Genomic DNA, 22,034 nt, shown 5'->3' with positions numbered 1-22,034 from the left:
GCCTTCTAACAATCACGCTATTGTATGGGATTGGGGTCAGTATCCCCTTCCAACCCTATCATAATCCTGTGGGATTTATTAGATTATATTACATTTTAATGTTTGATAGTCTTCTACAGCTGTGAATAGAATTTAAGAACGAAAGGACTTAGAAAACCAAATCAAGTGAGAATTCCTGGTCATCACTTGCTTTTCTGACATGTCATATTACCTCTGTAAATTTGCCCAGTAAGTAATTAAGGGTGATCCAGCCATAAGCACCTTCTTCTTCACCACTGAGAATCCTGGCACCCTGGAATTTGAAGGGATATATACGCAATGTTTCCTCCACTGCAGAGAGAACCCTCTTAGCAGCATCCTTATTTTTCAAACTGCATGTAAAAAGAAGGGGGAATTATATAGGATCCTTAGGAACGGTTCTCATATTTTTTCTTCTTGAAAATGGTGAGAGAATAAAATACCTATTACCCAAAATGAATTTTTAGAAGGTGGGAGAAGCAGAAAGACTCATCTAGTCTATTGTTCCATTAAAACCTTCAGCCTTTTCCTGATTACTTTTGTATGGTATTCTTAAAATAATGTAACATGGAAAAGAATTTACAAGCAATTCTCCACCAGGCAGGAAACAGCAGTCAGGAATGGGTTAACTCTGTCTGTTAACTGGTTGGACTGAGTCTGCAAAACTGTTAAACCACGCCTCTTCCTGTTGCTTGTCAGCTTTTTAGACTCTGTCTAGCTGGGCAGACGTGTTTCCTCGAGCTGTCCATTTCTTACTGCTTTTTCTTACAGAAAAAGGTTTTTCATTCATTCATTCATTCATTCATTTTTTATATATATATCAGGAAAACTTGATTTTGGTTCCAGCGTGAAGGGCGATTCAGCCCAAGCCCACTGAAGGCTGCTGAGGTGGCAAGAGGTCTTGAAGCAGCAAATAGACCTCTGGGTGGCGCTCACGGGCTTTTGCCTCGAAATGCTAACCCGCAGGGGACTCAAGGCTTCAAGCAGGGACTTTGGCTGCTGCAAAACGAAGGCAACGCCCACAAGTCTGGCTTCATAGCGCTTGCCTGGAGAGTGCACAAGATCAGCACCAGGGGAAGCTGCTCAAGGCAGTGCCCATGAGCCGGGCTCTGTAGCACTGACCTTAGAGTTTGTAAGAGCGGCGAAGAGGATCGGCAACTAATTTGGAGCCTTGTGAAGCCTCAGTGGCCATTTTGGAGCCTTGTGGCAGCACGGTGGCCATTTTGGGAGCTACATAGAGGCTCAGTGGCCATTTTGGGAGCCGCTTTGAGGCTTTGCGACCATTTCGGAGTCAAAGCAGGCATTTTCAGAGCCCCTTTGGGGTTTGAAAGCAGCGGCGAGGATCTTCGGCTGCTATTTCAGTCCAGGTAAGACCAATCCTGGCAGAGAATTCACGGGTCCCTTATTCTTTGATTGGGCAGGCGTTCATGTGCTTAGCACCGAGACACAAGGTCCGGAGATCAGTAGTCCTCCGCTGACTGGATATAGGGGAAGCAGTTGGGAGTTGATTACCCAACCGTGCTTTTCTACCCTAATTGGCTGGCATTAGTTGCCTTTGTGAGAGCTTGCACTCAGGTCTTAATAAACTTGGTGTTTTTTTCCACCATGTCTCATCAGACCTATGTTCTCATTACAGGAGTTCCACGATGGCTTCTTCGGCCTAGGGGCATTCCCGATCCAGGTCAAGGTCAGCCATCACTGACCAGGACAGTGATCCCGGGAAGGACCTTCAGGCTCCATTTAATCTAGGTGTGGCAAGGCTCGCTCTAAAGCTAAGAAGCCTTATGCCCAACCTACTAAGTCTTCTAAAGCTTCTAAAAGAGGAGCTAAGGAAAAACACATGGATGTTGATCTAGCAACACAGAAGGTCCAACAGGTGGCTGGAAAGAAGGGAAAGTGCCCTCAGAGCAAGGAGATTCCTAGGCCCCAGACATATTCTAAGGAGATTATGGAACTACCTACTATTCCAGAGGAGGTTCCATCATCTGCTTGGTCTCCAGATGGGGACACAGCGCAGGCTCCTGCCACTCCTGGCAACAATGAATTGCTTTTTGGTGCAATGCCTGCCTTAGAGCCATCCGTTACCCATTGGGAACATCAGATGCAACACAGGGTTCCATCTGCTGAGACAACTTTCATGTCCACTTCTGCTGGCTTGAGGCCTGATCAGCCATCTGATCCTCAAATTCCGCCAATTTATCCACTTTGATTTCTTCTGCCATAAGTCAGGGCATTGAAGCAAGTTTACAACAAATTTCTGCTACTGTGGCTTCTGATTTTTCTAGAGCTCAAGCCTTCCATCATAGGCATCAGGAGCTAGGAACTTTTCCACTGACGGGACGCTAACTGCTTCTTGGTTTGCGGCTAAAGCCATTGGGTCTTCTATTATGGCTCGTCGCCTCCTGTGGCTCCACCAGTGGCAGGCAGACGCTAGGAACAAGTGGCGCCTGGTTTCCTCCTCTTATAGGGGAGATAAGTTGTTTGGTGAGTTTCTAGACCCTATTCTTATGGAGTCTCGGGACAAATGCAAGATTATGCCTAACTTGACCTATTTTTGTCCTTCTTCCTTTCGGGGAGTGGACAGTGGTTTTGGGGGCAACATTCACAGAGACCATTTTCTTTCAGACAAGGTCATGGTCAGGACAGACAGGGCAGACAAGGGCAGCGTTATCCTCCGAAGTGGTCCTTTTGGGACGGAAGGGGTTGCCCCTATCGACGATCCAAATGACTGCTCATCTGATCCTCCCATAGGTAGCCATCTGGCTCTTTTTGCTGACCAGTGGGAGGATTCCACAGCGGACTCTTGGGTCAGGGAGACGGTAAGGTCGGATCTCTCCCTGGAATTTCTCTCCAATCTTCCGAGGCTCTTTGTCCACTGTCCCATGTCTCAGGATCGGTCAAGGCGGCATCTTATGGAATCATCCATAAATCACTTACTGGACATCCTGGCCATTCAACCGGTTCCAGTGGCAAAACACGGTCAGGGATTTTATTCCCGTTTGTTCCTGGTTCAGAAGTCCTCGGGAGATTGGAGGGCAATTCTCAATCTCAAGACCTTGAACTGTTATATTGTATATCGCAGGTTCAGGATGCAGTCTCTCCAGACCATTTTGGAGGGTGTTGGGGGGGGGGCAACCTCTTCACATCGGTGGATCTCAGGGAGGCTTACCTGCATGTCCCCATCCATCCAGAGTTCAGACAATTACTCCGCTTCCACTATGCGGGGAAACATAATCAGTACCAGGCATTGTTCTTCGGTCTTTCCTCCATTCCAGGGGGCTTTGGTCCACCCAGATCCTCAGTGATTGAAGCTGACTGTCTGGCGCTTGAGCGGGGCCTGCTGAGGGGGGACAATTTTTCCTCCAGGGTCATTGCTATGATCCAGGCTTCCCGCAGGGATTCCACCAACCGTATCTACAATGCTACATGCAGAGCGTTTTGTAACTGGTGCAAGAAAGGTGGTCTTGTTCCCACGGAGATCTTGGTGGTTCAAATCTCGGACTGTTTACAAAAGGGTTTAGATGCAGGGTTGGTTCCTAATACTCTTCGGAGACAAGTAGTGGCCCTTTCTTCCATTCTGACTTGTGAATCCAGGGACTCTCTGGCGCAGCATCTAGTAGTGCGACAGTTCCTCAGGGGGGCATCTAATCTCCAGCCTCCCATGGTTCACTGCTTTCCAACGTGGGACTTAAACAAGGTCTTAAACGCCCTTACTCAGGGTCCCTTTGAACCCCTTCGGGAAGTTAGTCTGAGGTTTCTCTCCTATAAGGTAGCTTTCTTGGTGGCTATCACTTCTGCTAGACGCATCTCTGAACTGGCCGCTCTGTCCAACAGGGAAGACCTCTGCGTTTTCCACGTGGACAGAGTGGTTTTACATCTCGATCCCACGTTCCTTCCCAAGGTCAAATGTGGTTCCATAGGCCTCAGGAGCTAGTTCTGCCCAATTTTTGTCCTGAGCCTTCTCATCGTTTGGAACATATTTGGCATACATTGGACGTGCAGAGGGCTCTCCAAATCTATGTCAAATGGACTGCTTCTCTTCGGAGGACAGAGTCCCTTTTTGTTTCTTTTCAGCCTGCTACCCTCGGTAGCAGGGTTTCCTCCTCTACTTTGGGTAGATGGATCAGGGCGTGTATCTCTAAGGCATATGAGGCTCAGGCCCTCCCTGTACCTTGACGCATCACCGCCCATTCTACTCGGAGCGCTGTGACTTCAGCGGCCTGGGATACCCAGGCTTCACTGGAAGAGGTTTGCAGAGCTGCCACTTGGTCTTCTTCTTCTCTTTTTGTCCGTCATTACAAACTAAATACTTATGCTTCGGCTGAGGCTGCCTTTGGCAGACGGGTTCTCCAGAGGGTCCATTCAGATCAGGGCCCAGGGGCCCAGACTTCACCCTCCCAATAGGACATGCAGCTTTGGTATGTCCCATTCCTAACTGCTATTTCCTCCCTGCTGGAGAATGGGCGTTGGTTCTTACCTGAGACGCCCTTTCTCAATATGGAGGAAACAGCAGTCAGCCCCTCCCAGTGTCTTTCGTCCGGCCCTGGGGTATGGGAGGGTAGGGATTTGTTCTTTTGTCTTCACAGCTCAACATGTCAGTCTGCGTCGACTCCTTCTTCAAAAAGCTGGCAAGCAACAGGAAGAGGCGTGGCTTAACAGTTTTGTAGACTCAGTCCAATCAGTTAACAGACAGAGTTAACCAATTCCTGACCGCTGTTTCCTCCATATTGAGAAAGGGAATCTCAGGTAAGAACCAACACCCATTCTCTGTTTTCTGAATATGAGCTATAGGTAGGAGTCACCCCAAAAGGTTGTCTCCAAGGCCTTTATTGACTATGGCAACACTGGCATAGAAAGAAGGCAGGTGATCATGGAACAGGTGCCTCAAACAATGGCACACCCTTATTTAGCAGTGACTTCTGGTAGAATTGTAGATATCACAGTTTAAATATAAGAAATATCTTCTGTTCCGACCCTCACTGGCTTTTGTGAGCTATCCCACAAAACCAATGAAGCTGAAAGAATATGGGAAACAGGAATGCATGCAACATTGTTGTGCTAGATCCAGAACTATATCCTAAACTGAACTGCCTTTTATTTATATAATTGGACACTGAAATACATTCACACGTAACTAAATGCACAAATAGTGGGTTAGCGAAATGCAAGCATCTCATGGGAAACTGATAAAAAATTCCTATCGTGTACAATTCAAATAAACATTTAAAAGCCTATTTTCTCTGAGCTCATTTCTATGAAACATAAAAAAAAAGTGCAGGCTGCTTTTCCTAGAGTACCTCAGCAGTCGCATGCCAGCTGTTGCCCCTAGGTAAACAGGCGTCTCCTGATGTTTTCCGTGTGGCACAATCTCCTTTGCTGAATCCATACAGTGTTTTAGGGGGACACTGGCATTTTCCACAGCATTAGCATATGATGAGATTCCTGGACCTGAAAGAAGAAAAGAAGAAAAGCATAGTATTTTCAACTGTTTTGATTTCAGAGCTATATAGTCTGTGAAATATCTTTTTCTCTAATTAATCCTTTTTTTTTTTCAAAATAAAAGCTGAATTAGCCAAACTCTTCCATAGTTGTGTCTGTAGTTAGTGCATATCTTTGTATGAACATTATTAATGTTAATCTGGTATCCATTATTTTTAATAGAGACAATCTTGTAAATTGCTCAGCCAGGCCCATACTGTGTGATGTCCTTTATTGGAGTCCTCTTCTACATATGGTTTTGAGTGGTATATCATATACTTTGATTTAAAATGGTCCATTTCAGTCCACTTATTCCTAAAACATCCAGCATCCATTCCTTTCTGACCACATCAGGTATTTCCTGGTTAATGTTTTTAACATAATGTTTTAACATTCTGTGCTTCAGGTGAATGGGTACAATACAATAAGAAACTCCTCTTTCAATAGTTGTGTCTAGCTGAGACATATACATGAGGGGGGGAGGAGAAGTGAGGGAGTACAGTCAAAAGTTTTGAAAACCAGCATTGCAATATGAACTTTACCCCTTTCATGTGTGTGTGTGTGCAGCATTATCATACAAGCACAAAAGGAAGGAACTTGCCTTGTGGCAGTGCAATGTTGCTTTTGTCATCTGTCCTTCCTGACTGCACTCCCTCCCTCCCTCCATGCCCTCTGAGACTTCCTTGTGATTTTGGACTGGTAACATGATCATTTTCAGATCTACTTCTGAAGAGTTTGGTGCTCTTACCTATGGTTCTTTAGTAAGTATAGGAACACATTCCAATCTCATAACTCATCATCGGGCACCTAAACAGGTCCAGACATTTCACTTACATCTTCAAATTATCTTGGCAACTATCAAGGTTCACAGGCAGCCTGGCTGTAAATCCTAACTCCCTCCACGTAATCCTTATTTAGGCCTTGGCCCACTTGGCAAAAGGCTCACAGACATGACTCAGAAATGTTAGTCTCTTTAGCGCAGACACGAGTGAAGTCATATAAATGCATACTATTATTCCACTGCAGTACGCAGAAATCATAGCCCCGATACAGAACTTTACTCAAAGGTTTAAATTTTTGGCCTTTTCATTGCACTTTTACACCCCGCCTTTTTTTACCTGATCTACGTTGCTATAAACAGTTTGAGTCTGGGAACAGTTCTGGCCTCACCAATCTTATTCCTTACTCCAGTAAGTAGAAATGGTTTTTCAGTGCCATCTTTTATATATTGGAGTTTCTCCTCCTACATGGATTGGTTTCCCTCATGCTTGCAAAACCCCATTTCCCTCACTTCTATTTATGGAATACTTTTACGTACTTTTAACTTCCCTTTTGTGTTGTTACTTCCCTTTTGTGTTGTTATTTTGTTGTTACTGACCCTATTACTAAGTCTTACCCAAGCTGGTATTATTATCAAGGGTACTAAAGATATCAAGCCCTCCCACTAAATCAAGATGGTAATTCCTAGACAGGATAACTATGATCAGCTCAAACTAAGAATGCTCATCTACAGTACATGCACAGACTCAAGTTAATTGAAAATAGCAGTAAGTTACAGTGTTGCTGAGTTGCACAGCAGCTCTTAAAAATTATCAGATTATGAGCTGTGCCTCAAATTAACCTTATTGAGATTTATATTAGTTAAGAGTGTTTTGCATTATGATAGATTGAATTAGCCATATATTAACTTTTATGTTTTTTTGTATTTATCTAATGTTTTGACACCTCCCTATAGATTTTTTAAAATTTGTGTATACACAAGCAAACATACATTAGCTTTTTAAAATGCATTTTTTATTTTGTGTAATTTTTGTTTTATTTTTTAGGTTTTTAAAAATTATTGTTGCATCCCACCCTTAAGTTGGTCTATGACCATAATAAGAATTTGATGGATCCATAAATCTGTGTAAGAATATAAATTGCATCCTTTGACACAGTTTAGGATTCACTCCAAGGAACAAAAATTATGATTTTTATGTGTTTTTCAGCAGTGAAAGATTGTTCAGGGTTACAAGAGCAAGTGCTTTTTCCTTCCCTTCTCTTATCTCATGTATACACTACTCCCATTAAATTGCTTAACTTCAGTAATTTTAACTCTTAAATTGTGTTAAAGGACTAAAAAAATCTTGAGCAGGTTTTATATATTAAACCCTGATATGTTTTATCCATTGTTGATTCAGGTCTGGGTTGTGCTAATTCTTGTCTTTCCCCCCACTTCCTGGAATCTGCTCCCTCCTCCCTGCCCTTCAGTGTAGTCCATTGCACTACCTCCCTCTTCATAAACACATTCCCTCCCAAGTAAACCAGACAGGAAACATGACTAGACAAACAAATTCCACTTTATTTTAAGGCTACATTAATAGAATCTTGCAATTCTGAAAGTACAAATTTCCTGCCACCATTTTTAACCACATAGTCAATTAGGGTGAATCCTTCCTAAATTTCTTTCTCTGTTAAACCCTTGGGGGCTCCTGTCTCTCTTGTCTGATTGTTCCTCGGCAGCATCTGTTTTCCTCATTCACAATATTCCATGGAGATGGTTAATTTATTACAAAACGCCAATTTTCCCATTTCTTACCTTCTACTTCACATACGTGAATCTGATGCACCATTCCTGTATTATTCTCTTTCTCAGCTGGCCATTCATATACATACACATTCGTGTGGGAAGAACCAGCATCCAACACAATCCCATACTGCAGGAGAGAAAAACTCACAAATTTGCTTTTTAAATTTCAGGGTATTGTACTGGGAGATGAAGATAAAATGTACCTTTGCGAACAGTGTCACAGAGAGGATTTTTCTTACAAACAGAATCACATTTTCAGGGGGACATTTATATTATTGAACCCAACCCCATACTCTGGACAAATTTTCCTGACAAATGATTATAAGCCTTGGTGAGAAGACCTTCAGTGTAGAAAAGTTCACCACCCAACTTGGTAACTAGTTCCACCATTAAATTGTACTTACTAGCAGATTTTATACACCATAAGGTTGCTTTGGAAATTGTTAGAATAAAAGGGAAACTGGAAATTGCCAGAACAAAATGGAATGTAAAGTGGTACAATTAAGGAAGGCTACAGCCTAAAACTGTTACTTGTGAGCAGGGATAAGATATACTGGACTTTAAAATGAGAGCATTCTTTGTGTTGTGGGCAATCCTTCCGGGATTCTTTTGGAAGAGAAAGGGAGATATTATTGTTGCCTGGAGCCTCCAACAAAAAGAAGCATGCAATAGTGAATGCATTAACACACATCTGACTTTAGTCTTCACGTGGGCTCCTCATTTGTGTCTAATTAGAAGTACAGCAGTTCAGCAGGGAAGTTTTCTGTAACTTACTTTACGGTTCCTGGTGGAAGATAAATTCTGTGTGATAGCCACAGTGATTAAAGTAATAAGAGCCACCACCAACAATAATCCAATAACAATGTATTTCAGGTGACAATATTTTCTCAGCATGATACCTGCAATTACAACAGAAGAAAAAACAGGATTAGAAGCAATACAATTCAGAATGTTGCAACATGTCCCACACAGGAACACTTTTTCCATAGATATTTTTTATTATTAACTTTCAATTTAGACTCAAGTCTAATTGGGCTGTGCTATACAAAGTATGAGAGGGTCTAAAACAGCATTTCTCAAACTTACAATGTTCAGGTATGTGGACTTTGACTCTCAGGATTCCTCAAGTCAGCATGCTGAGTAATTCTGGGAGTTGAAGTCCACACATCTGAAAGTTGCCAAGGTTGAAAAACAGTCAAAAGCAATTCCATTCTTTCTGAAGTCTAGCACTACAGGCATTTACTGTCACTCACCACTTAATAGAGGCAAGATCACAGCCCAGCTGCACAATCCCCTCTGCCTCTGCTTTATTTTGGGTTTCTGCATATCTATTCCGGGATCAATGCAGCTGGAGATCTAAAATTCCAAAACAAATTATTTCTGGCCTTTTTCCTGGCTTAGACTTCACTATACTGTTGCCAGCAGTTTGAGATGGTTGGAATTTTGTCAAAATATCGTTTAGCGATTGATGTTTATTCCATAAATACAATGTTTTTGAGCCATATTTAGACATTTGTTACTTTCATGAAGTTTCCAGTTTACTATTCCCAGGTTAATTTCATGTTAATATACTCCATGCATATTTGAATCTTTGTAGCAGTTCTAGCTTAAAGGTGGGGAAAATTATTTCCCTTTCCCACTTTGATGCCAACTTCTCTGACATCACTAAAGCTCAAAATATCAAAGTTCAAGATCTTGTACAATAGAATATAACAACTGCATTTATGTTAGAAATTCTAGTAAAGGGAGAGAGATAAGAAAACAGAATTCAGACTCCCAAGTGTTAGGATAGAGATCAAAGAACATTAATGTTCCAAAGTTAATATAGAAATATACTGTAATGACAATAGCCACTTAATGGACCTTTTAAGATGAGGAATGAAATACTATTTAATCATGGTTAATGAATTTAGCAATCCAATGGGATAAGGATTATGGTTTGGCCTCCTTCGCTTAGATGGGGGATTTTAAATCTTCTATCTACCTCCATTGAAACTCATCAGCAGAGAAGAAAATCCACTTTGATTTATAGGGTATTAACACATATTTTACTAGAGTAAATAATTTCCTGGAGTTTGTTTTATCTAACTCTTTTTATCTAATTGTAATTAACTAATTGTTTTAAGAATATAAAGAGCCTTGGTAGTACAGTGTTCTAAGGCACCCTGTTATTAAGCTGGTTATTAAGACCAGCTGCCTGCAATTACTGCAGGTTCGAATCTCGCCAAGGCTCAAGGTTGACTCAGCCTTCCATCCTTTCTAAGGTAGGTAAATTGAGGACCCAGTTGTGGGGGCAATAAGCTGACTTTGTATAAATATACAAAAGAATGAAGGCTATTGCTTAGCGCATTGTAAGCCGCCCTGAGTCTCCGGAGAAGGGCGGCATATAAATCAAAATTTTAAAAAAAGAAAAAAGAATATGAAATGTTTCTGTTGTTTGCTTTTAAAATCAATTAATTAATAAAGTTCAAGAAATAAAGTTGCCCATGTTTTCCTTCTACTGCTATCTTTCCAAGCCTCTTTATCCTAAGCAGCGTGGCATATTGTAAACTTATTTTTTTTAACTTCTTCAACTGAGATAATATTTTAGGATTTGGGCTGGCTGTGACTGATTTAGGCCTTTCTTAGTACCATTGGGACTCATATTTTATTGGTACTGTAAAATATTTGTTTCCTCTGTCCCCCAACCTCCAACCAATTTATGGTGTGTATGTGTACGTATGTGTGTGTGTGTTAATGTTTAAGGGGGAAATGTATGTAGAATTTGGTACAATACATATTATTTATTGATCTTTTAATGTTGCTTTTTATTATTTTATATGTGAATGGGAATAAACACTTGCAACAAAGCCTAGAATATTTATTTATTTATATAATTTTTAACATTGTTAAAAAAGATGATAAAAGCCAATGCAAACTAATATAAAGTGAGAAAATGAAAAGAAGAAATCAAAGGGAAAGCTAAAAGTACAAGAAGAAAATAGAAAAGAAAGAAAAAGATACAAAGTAGCTTCTGATCTTTGCAGCAGTTATAAATACTATTATGCATTTATTTCTTATTTTATAATTACAACATAATTCTCTTCTTTCTGTAATCTATTCTATCTAAGACTAGATCATTTATTAAGTACTCATTCTTAAACTTTTATTCAAAACACAGTTGAAAGATAATGTTAATCCCTAAGATTTCAAATGTTCTTGGAAAAAACAGAAAAGTATTTATTTATAAGATATCAACAAATATTTTGCTGAGATACACTAATTCCTAGAATTTGTATTGTTCAGAAAACACAATCACTTTATGGATATTGAAAACTCTTGACAATTGAAAGACAATAAGATGAACACAGAAACAATATGGTGAAGGAAAAAAGGTATATTTCCACATATAGGGAATATACATATATTTGCTTGTTTCTTCTCCCCACTAAGCAGTGTCTTTAGTGAAATTTAACGCTTTTCTGGGCCTTTAACCACTTGCACTAAATAATCATACAATGTGTGCTGATGTCGGCCCTTCACAGTAGACCAGCTCAGGAAACAGGCTCTACAGGAAGATTAGAACTATACTGAGATGAGCTATATCTCAGTAAAGGTGTTTTTCCTTTGCTCCTTCTTATATTCCAGAGATTTCAGGGGTGGGGGAGTCTTTGAAACTTCTCTATGTTTCTTCACCCCAATGATGCCCCTGAAGTGATGTCCCGATGCCTGGAGGCCGTGCCAGGATCTGGATGGGGAGGAATAGGCTCAGGCTCAACCCATCCAAGACCGAGTGGCTGTGGTTTCTGACGTCCCGATATAGTCAGTTGGCTGACTATTGGGGGCGAATCATTGGCCCCCACGGAGAGGGCTCGCAACTTGGGCGTCCTCCTGGATTCACGGCTGTCTTTAGAAGAGTATTTGACGGCCGTGACCGGGAGGATTTTTCATCAGGTTCGCCTGATTCGCCAGTTGCATCCCTTTCTGGATTGGGACTCCCTACGCACGGTCACTCATGCCCTCGTCACCTCCCGCCTGGACTATTGTAACGCTCTCTACATGGGACTCCCCTTGAGGAGCATCCAGAGGCTCCAACTGGCATAGAGTGCGGCTGCGCGGGTGGTAATGGGAGTGACATGGCGTTCCCATGTAACACCTCTCCTGCGTGAGCTGCACTGGCTCCCGGTAGACTTCCGGGTGCGCTTCAAGGTTTTGGTTACCACCTTTAGAGCGCTCCATGGCTTAGGACCTGGTTATCTACGGGACCGCCTACTACCACCAATAGCCTCCCACCGGCCGGTACGTTCTCATAGAGAGGGGCTCCTCCGGGTGCCATCAGCCAAACAATGTCGACTGGCAGCCCCTAGAGGGAAGGCCTTCTCTGTGGGGGCACCTACTATCTGGAACGAGCTCCCTTCGGAGATACGGAGGATCCCGGATCTGCGCACCTTCCGCCGCGCTCTTAAGACCTTTTTATTCCACCAGGCGGGCCTGGCCTAATCTTTTCCCTCTTTTTAATTATGCAAATTTTAATCGGTTTTTAAATGATTGGGGTGTTTTAATCTGTCTGGGCCAAATTGTTTAATTTGATTTTACTTTGTTTTTAAATTTTGTATCTATGTATTTTTACTGTTTGGCTGTTCACCGCCCTGAGTCCTTCGGGAGTAGGGCGGTATATAAATCAAATAAAGTAAGTAAGTAAGTAAGTTCTGCACCTGCTGTTTCTATAATGGAATGGGGATTCTTTCGCCAAGCTCATTTCCCTATCAATCTACAACTGGCAACATCTTTTTCTACATGTTACCATGATGTTGTCCTGGTTTCACCTCCAACCTACAAGTGGAAAAGTTTTGGGCTAGTCTGCTATTAAAGAAGTGTTTTTCCTTTTAAACTAGTATTGACAATTTGCTTTTTTTTTTTTTTAACAAGATCCTCATGAGAGAAAAGAGGAATAAACACTAATTTTTGATAGTTATAAACAAACAAATAAATAAATGTTATATAAAACCTGTTATCATTTGCCACCCATTTATATCAACATAAAGCCAATTGATCAGTGGCATATGGGATCAGAGCAATGCTCATTGGCAATTTTATCTATTGTTGCCCTGCCTCCTCACCTTCAGTTGCCAGCAAGTCTTGTCTGCCACCAGTCTATTGAGATCCCCTTAAAATGACGGACATCAAAGTGCCTATCAGAATTACTAGTCTACTTAGAAAGCACTACTGTATAGCAGGGATCTCCAACTCCCAGCCTGCGGCCCACTGTGGAGCCTTGAGCCTGTTAAAACCAGGCCACGAAAGTGGTATGTGCTTGTTTGCAGGCACCTCCCCTCTCACGCAAGTGAGCATGTGAACCCACGCTCCATTTGTGCAAGCGGTGGGTGAGCGGGCGCCTAAATGGAATCGAATGCACACACTTACCTGCTGCGCATGGAACCATTCTCACCACCACCACCAGTCCACAAAGCCGAAAAGGTTGGGGAAGTCTGCTGTACAGTAAATACTTTAATTCAATGGCCCTTACCAATTTGGTGGAAGACTGAACTACTGAAACAATGAAATGATGGAAACTAACCCTCTCTTTGCCAAAAAGAGCTGAAAAGAATGTGGAAGTTGGCAGTTATTGCCTGTTTAATAGAAGAAAGAAGAGAAATCCTAACTGCTATTCTTCCTTTCTGACTCAGAAAAATATTCCTCTTGGAGAAGAGTAATGGAAGAATCCCAGAGATGACTCACCCATTCCTGATGCAGTTCTGTGATTGGCAGATGCTTTTCACATTGGCTGATGTGAAGAATAGGAATGTCCGTAAAGCCCACAATCAATTTGCTTATCACATGCTGGATGTGCAAAATCAGGCCACCACCATTCAGTAGTATGTTATAGCTGATATAATAGAGACAAGAGTGAGATCAACAATGGAGTAAATTTCATGTTAGTACAGTTTATATTGATAATTCCACATTCCCTATAATGAAAGCCTAAGTGCACAGTGATATAATGGGACTAAGGTTAAATATAAATAAGATCAAACTCATGACAATTGTTACAGCAACCAGACTTGGAACTGACAATGAAGATATTGAAGACAGCTTCTGCCTTTTAAGAACCAGCAATCAAGAAATACACCACAGATTGATAAAGTTGCCATTAAGGTCTTGGAAAAGTTATTCACATGCTGGATGTCTATATCTACAAAGATCAGAATGGTGTAGGCAATTGGAGAAAATTGTGTTTTCTTCATGATACTTTTGGAAGCAAAAGCTGAACATTGTAGAAGCAGAGTAAAAAGAATATTGACTCAGAATTTTTATTTGAGACATAAAATGCCCAGGCTTAAATATTGTATGTTGGACACAAACTGGCTTTCTGAAAATCTTTAGTAAAAAGCAAAAGATTAATATGATCTGAAAAGAAATCAGAGTACAGTTATAATAGTTCAACCACACAACACAACATAATATTTTTGTGTTGTTCATGTTATTGACTGTTATTGGTCAGTCACCGGAATAAAGATCTGTTCTGCTCTGCTCTATTCTAGCTCTCAGGAGAAATCTGTAATGATGAGAAAGGAGAAAAGGAAGAAAGATTTAGCAACAAAATGGATGAACTCAATTATAGCAATTACAGCAGGGATAGGTGCACTACTGGATAATCTGAAAGTCAAGTTGAGAATGGATCATCCTGGGGGGGGGTGTCAATCAATATGGTCACTAAGAGTTGAATACTACTCATATCAACAAGCATAAGAGTGCTTTCAAAGTGTAAAAAGATTCTTATAGCCTTAGAATTAAAATGTAAATCACCATCACACATAAATATTGGAAATATAAATTCTGGAATTGCTCTTAGAAAAATGTTACACTTAAGAGTATTCAGTCCTGCTTTTAAAAGCAATTTTGGGGACTGCCTATTTGCTTTTATTAAGTTTGAGGTTCTGTTGCATGCATTTGCAGAAAATGTTAAGTATTTTAAAATTTATTAAAAATACAGAGGATACAACAATCTCTTTCAAGATCATTTGATGTTTTAAGATATTGTCATAATGTTGAAACCCAGTTGCAAATGTTTAGGTCTGCTAGCCCATGGTCCCAACACAGAGTATTAATGCATTGACTTCTTTTTCTCCATGATGCTAAAGCCTTTTTTTTTTTTTTTGACAGAGTACAAGACAATTTGCTTTGGATTACATAAAATCTTTCATTTTGTTTTTACTTTTGGGGGATTAGATCCATGTAGGAAAAGTGATGTCTGAAAGGTCAAATGTAAAATGAATAAAATATTCATTTTTTTGCTCTCATGGAAAGCCATAAATGTCAACTTCTGAATATATAAAGAACAGATGTCATTGATAAAGAATTCAAACTTTATTAGAAATGGTCTCTTGTTGATTTTCCATGTTAAGAGTGTGGAAGATCTGTCATTTTAAGCTGTGTGAAGGAATAACCAGGAGCTGAACCATCCATCTATCCTTTCTCAGAAGGGTTCACACAGCCCGGAAATGAGCACACAGAAGCTTTGTGCTTACCAAGGAATCCCAGCTTTTATTTGTGTTGGCAGTAAGTTGATGTCTTATTTCTGGCAAAATGTCATCAGGGGGGTTACAGATAGGAATTCTTTGTGAGCCAGGGTAACTCAGCCTGACAATGCGCCCATTCACCACATCAATACCAAGCACATTCCTTCCATCTGGAGACACTCCCACTGTGTTAGTGCCTATTCTGAAGAGAGGCAAATAGTGACTTCCAAATGCATCATTTAAGCCATTCTTACACAAAACACAATGCTAAAAGCCTTGGAATAGCCTTCAGAGATCCTGGCCCTTTCAAAACTTTCTGTCTTCTCTGTTTCATGAAATAAGTAATCCACTTATGAAAATCAAGTATATTTTTGATGGGAAAATGGGGAAAAAATTACAATACATAACGTTACATATATTAACAGCAAGTAGAATCGCTTTAGCACAGAATTGGAAACAGACCGACACTCCTCCAGACCACATGATAATAAGGAAAATTTATGAATGTGCAGAAATGGATAGACTGTCTATGGAAATGAAGGAGAGGGAAGAAACCGAGTACTACCAAATTTGGAATAGATGGTATTCCTGGCTTGAGAGTAAACGTAAAACGTAAGGTATAAGTTGTAAAAAATATAATATATAGAATGTAAGATTTATAAGAAATATATGATATTGATTTGTGAGTAGATATTATAATTTAAATAAGGATATAACATAGGATAGTGAAGTATATAAATAAAATTTTTGTAAATATGATTGTTATGAAAGATATTGACACCGATATGGAAAAGCTGTTATAAGTGTAAATATGTGTTTTTGTGTTTTAAATGTTGGAAAATTCAATAAATACTATTTAAAAAAAAAAGTGGTTAACCCACATAATATAAATCCATTAAATTCAGCACTACTAAGTGGTGTTAACTACTGTCTTAATGTGGTCGGCTTGTTTATGATTGTGTCCAACCTATAAAATATCCCATCTATTTATTCTTTATAATATGCCCTAAGACTTTCTGTTAAACTACTAATCTATTTACAATATCAACATATATAAGCTAACTACCTATAGCCCTTATTAAAAAAGCCCTTATTCTCCAGCTAATTCCTGGTTTCTATTTCTGGGTTTTTAAAGAACTGAAACTGGCATGGCAGGAACCAAGATTCTTAGTCGAGACAGAACTGTATATAAACATATCTCAGTTGCACTTCCCTCCTATGACCATGAGGAAAGACACTGATTTGGAAAGATGGGAGGAAAAAAAACCTTAAGGATTTAAACTATAGAGAACAGCATATATAAAGGCCTCAACTGCTGTTGACTGCAGGATATACATACAATTTCTTCCTTCTTTGCAATAAATGCTATAAAATAAAATAAATACTTTAAAATAAAATTTACCTAGCCTTTGAATGTACTTCAGTTATTGAATGAAGAGTGGGGGTTTTAGACAACAGATATTTGCATGAAGTCTGGTAGCAACATTTATGTAATTCCTTTTTCCAACATTGCAGGAGGTGAACCTACACTCTGACTCTGAGATTTTTAAAAAAAGCTATTGATATTCTTGCAACTGCATTGGGTATGGTTTATGCCATCAAAACTTTGTTCTGATATCAAAATCAAAATTTGATTCAAATGGATCAGTTAGCCTAAAAGTGAACTAGCTAATTCAGCAGGAGCAATAGAATCGTCTGTATCTGTCCCAGTCTAAGATCTGACAAAAACCGATGGTGCAGCAACAGTCTTCCTATGCCTAACACCTGCCTCCTTCCCTGATGAGAATCCTGGCAAATTTACTATTCTCGCGCAATGTGGATTATTCATCTCTCTGAGACTGAAGGAATTGTACCATGGACCAGTCATGTAGGATTTACGTATAATCAGCCTAAAGGCAGAGGGACCATTTTGTTTTCCCTTATCCATTAACATTATTATATATCCCACAGAATAGGTTCACAGCTTTGGTCTGATCTTTCACTCCATCTCTTTCTCTTCTGTTCTGTGCCAAGTCTCCCTTGAAAACATAACAAAAACTTTTCTTTCCCCTCTTGGAGAAAGTTCCATTCTATATCCAGGAAATCTCTCTCCTAGACAGGAAAATCTTTTTTCATCTGAGATTTCTGATCTTTGTCTCATCCTGTGACACTTAGATGTGTCTGGCTCTTTACCAACGACATAATAATGGGTTGTTGTTTTTTTGCAAAAATCATATAAGCTTCTTCCAAAAATCTTTCAATTGGTTTTAGTTAGTTCACGGGTTAATACAAATTCTTGTCTTTATTGTTAAAATCCATTATTTATTTGTCCCTTTATTTCTTAGCTCTTTTATCTAAATATATCCTGTTAATTTCTTTGCTCCTGGAGTTCTAGCTTCCAATCTTCAAAGATCATCTATGAACTGAAGCAAACCTACCCATTTTCTCTTGTTTTCTGATATCCAGCATATGTGAATGATACCACTTGTTTTATCTGATTCAATTTCCCTGATTTAAAAAGCTCTCTGAGAAGCTTTTAACTTTGCCCCCAGAACAATAGTATACAACTTGTGCTTCTCAAGCTTTAAATACAGCTTCAGAGCAGAATGATGACAACATTCTGACACATAACTAAAAGAACAGGAAAATAATTAAGTGTATAAGGTTATACTTAATATATAGTTATAACATTAACTATATTAACTACCCAGTTTTTCACTTAGATCCAGTCAGTTTTAAAATATGGCCCCACCATATCACTCAAAGGTTTGCTCTCAGCCTGAAAAAAGTTAGAAATTGCTCTTCTCTTACACAGCCTATGACTGAGTCTAAGTACATACAATGAGGGAACCATATACTACTTTCTTCTCTGACCCTTCACCTACTTCCTTTGTTGTCTCCCCTGCTGAGCATTATATTACATGCAAACAAATTAACGTAATGTTCTTTGCAACTCTTTTCCCAAATTAATGGGGAAATCCTTAATTTATTAGATACATGATGCAAAAGAAATGGTACAAAACTCCCCAAAGCCTTAGTTGATAATGCATTGGAAGTTTGGGAAAAACATATTATAAATACATGTTACATGGCAGCGACTACTTACAATTAAGGAAACATCAGGATCACATGTACAGAAAAATCTAGTTTGGTGTGACCCATATAATTCTGTTTAATCTAATACCATATAACTCTGTGTTATATGGACAGTTATTGGGTGCTAACTTTTACAGCCTATAAGGCATGTTTCCTAGGCTTGAAGGACTGCATCTACTTATCTCTTCAGATTCAGCAGGAGGAGCATGTTGCAAGTCCCATCTGCTAAGGAATTCTATCTGATGTTGATGCTAATAAAGAAATGTTTTTCCCCCTTGCCCTCTGGAACATCATTCTCCCTGAGAGGAGGTTGGTCCCAACCTTGCTAGCCTTCTAGAAAGCCTTACAACTTGGAGATCCAATGGGGGACCTGTGAGACCGCTGTCCTGTATTTACATACTGTCATTCTCCTGCAATCTTGGTTTTCATGTTTTTATTTATTTTTAGTTGCATTAATGGCAACTATATTTTTATAAAAGTTTTTTTATTGTTTCAGAAATATTTATCTTTTATGATTATAACTGTGAACCCTAGAGCCATCTTTGATGGGAGTCTTCAGGGCTGTCACGGTGGTGGATCGGCAAGCTGTGGGAACGGGAGTAGGGAGGTGGAGGTAGTGTGGGGTGTGTAATCATAACATTTTTTCCCTCGGGAGTCAAAGATGTTCAGCCTGCATCTGGGGAGGCATGACTGGAGGTCAGCCAAAGTTGGGACAGTGACATGATTGGATCATGTGATTATGCACATGTGGATGGAGGGGAAGGAGTTTTGACTTTACTTTGGGTGGGGAAAACCTGGGCTTTCAGATTCAGGTTTTCCCAGATGTGCCAATATGACATCTCTAATAAATGTATGCCTTGTGGAAGATGCCTACCTCGGAATTTTAATTCTGTTGGGAGTGTTACTTGGAACCCTGACAATAACACTTTTAATGCTGTAAACCACCCACAGTCACTTCAGAAAGAGATGGTGGCAAATAAATTTAATAAATAAAATAACATAAAATAATACATAAAAATGTTGTTTTAATTGTTGTTGTTAGTTATATGTCACTCAGAGTCACATTCAGTGAGATGGGTAGCAATAGAAATTTGCTAAATAAATAAATTCAAACCAAAAGTATCAGTTAAAAATAACTATTTCAAACAATTCACCAATGTGAATCTGCAAGTATTTTTTTTTCTAAACAAGAGTACCATCTTCACAGAAAATGGGCCATTGGAATAATTTATTGCAAGCTATCAGTTAAAAAGGGGAAAGTCCGGTTCCATCTGATTTGCAACTTGAACTTTTTTTCTCCCATCTCAAGATGAGGTTCATTTTGCCTACTCAGGCAGGACATGGGAGTTCTTCAGTCTCTAAACACTTTGTTACAAGGTTTGCAAAGCCAGGTCAAGCACACATGGACATGTTGAGCCACATTACATGGGCAACACCCTGACACACAGGAAATAGGCCATACTAATAATTAAGCAACAAGGACATACAAGATATAAATGTAATTGGTTACAAACACATTTTTAAATGGCAACATTTTAAAATTCACTCTAGTCACTAAGTTGCACCTGCTAAATGTAATTGCTAAATGTCAAACCAGAGGTTCATTTAGCTCTAGCTAACCAACTTCCTCTTCAAACCTAACCACAGATATAATACAAAAACAATCTCATGTACCTATTTGCTGCTAATGATTGCTAAATAATAGCTTAAAATGTAAAATTTATATTCAAATGGATTAAATTATTCCACAAAGTCAAACGGTAGTTTTGGATGGTAAGAAGGGCATAACTGCATGCCAGTTTGCCCATTGCAACTACAGGTAGTCCTCGACTTACAACAGTTCGTTTAGTGACCATTCCAATTTACAAGGGCACTGAAAAAAAAGACTTATGACTGTTTTTCACAGTTGTAAGTCCAGCATCCCCATGGTCATGTGATCAAATTTCCAGCATCCCCATGTTCATATGATCAAAATTCAGATGTTTGGCAACAGGTTCATATGTATGACCGTTGCTGTGTCCCAAGCTCATGTGATCACTTTTTGTGACCTGACAGGCAAAGTCAATAGGGAAACCAGATTTCATTTAACAACCAGGTTATTAACATATCAACTGCAATGATTCACTTAACAACTGTCTCGCTTAGCAACAGAAATGTTGGCTCAATTGTGGTCGTAAGTTGAGGACTACCTGTATCAGCCACCAACCATTTCTGGAGAGCAGTCTTCTATTCACCTCACACCCACCATGAATTTGAACTCTTGTGCTCTGCTGCTCCACATTTTTCAGCTTCTAACAGTCCAGTGTTGAAGTCCAGTTTGCCTAGTATACTTTTATCTATGCAACTCCTTTGATTGGCTACACATTGGCAGGAATGCCCCCTCACCTATATCTGTATTTGTCTCCTGAGGTTTAGAAGTGGTCTCCTAAAGTTTCCTATCTACCCTGAACTTTCATGGCATCATAAGAAGTTAGTTTAGGCTGCTTATTATGAATATCTTTTTTGTGTTTCCAAGTAACAAGGGATCTGGGTTTTGTTTTTAAAAAAGAAGGAATTAAAAATTAGGACAAGAGTCTGTTGTAGGGCAGCAGATGAAAGTTGTTATACAACTGTGCAAAGAATGCCCCAACATAGCAGTTCAAGAGTGGAAAGCAAAACAGATCTTGGGAACATGTTGCCAAATTCATGAAGTTGGACGATTTTCCTTCTTTTTTAAAAAATCCTTATATAAAGTTTCATTTGTTGTGCATGTACAGCAGGTGGACTGATGACATTTTGAAACACAGACCAGAAGCTTACCAATTTTGAGCAACATTTTCAGCTATAAAGCAATTACTATTACTTAATTACTTGATGAAATTTATATACAGTTTTGTATTTCAAGGAACTCTGAACAATTGTGATGTTGAAAATTAGAACCAAATGATATTTCCCAGGATTCATAATAACAGAATAATAGAGTTGGAAGGGACCTTGGAGATCTTCTAGCCCAAACCCCTGCTCAGACACAAAACTCCTACACCATTTCAGACAAATGGTTGCCCAATCTCTTCTTAAAAATCTCCAGTGTTGGAGCACCCACAATTTCTGGAGGCAAGTCATTCTACTGATTAATTGTTCTAACGGCCAGGAAATTTCTCCTTAGTTCTAGGTTGCTTCTCTCCTTCATAAATTTCCATCTGTTACTTCTTGTCCTGCCTTCAGATGCTTTGAAGAATAGATTGTTTTGGGAGTTGAATTCTGTACTTCTGGACGTTTCCACAGTCTGAAAATATTACAGTAGTGCATGAATTGTTTGGTTTCCCTGCAAAGCTTTTCTAGGATTAATTAACTGCTAAAATGTCTGAAACAGTAGGTGTAAAATTCATTTGTCTTTGATGACTCAGCAACCTCTT

At 39.6% G+C, this 22,034-nt stretch overlaps 1 protein-coding gene across 1 annotated transcript in view; it reads right to left on the bottom strand.

Moving 5' to 3' along the window:
- ENTPD1 (ectonucleoside triphosphate diphosphohydrolase 1) overlaps window positions 1–22,034 on the bottom strand; it is a 54,130-nt gene that overhangs the window by 6,238 nt on the left and 25,858 nt on the right. Inside the window, exons 2-5 of the mRNA XM_070945224.1 lie at window positions 8,840–8,964; window positions 8,075–8,192; window positions 5,316–5,466; window positions 212–371 (exon numbers count right to left, since the gene is read on the bottom strand). Of these exons, the coding sequence (XP_070801325.1) occupies window positions 212–371; window positions 5,316–5,466; window positions 8,075–8,192; window positions 8,840–8,964 (554 nt within the window). The remainder of the gene's footprint in view (window positions 1–211; window positions 372–5,315; window positions 5,467–8,074; window positions 8,193–8,839; window positions 8,965–22,034) is intronic.

Source organism: Pituophis catenifer, unplaced genomic scaffold (genome assembly GCF_029215685.1).
Source record: "Pituophis catenifer annectens isolate HBS135680 unplaced genomic scaffold, rPitCat1.0.hap2 SCAF_6, whole genome shotgun sequence".
Classification (NCBI taxonomy): Eukaryota; Metazoa; Chordata; class Lepidosauria; order Squamata; family Colubridae; genus Pituophis; species Pituophis catenifer.
The sequence above is the reverse complement of the archived record's forward strand: the minus strand, read 5'-3'. Positions and strand labels throughout refer to the sequence as shown.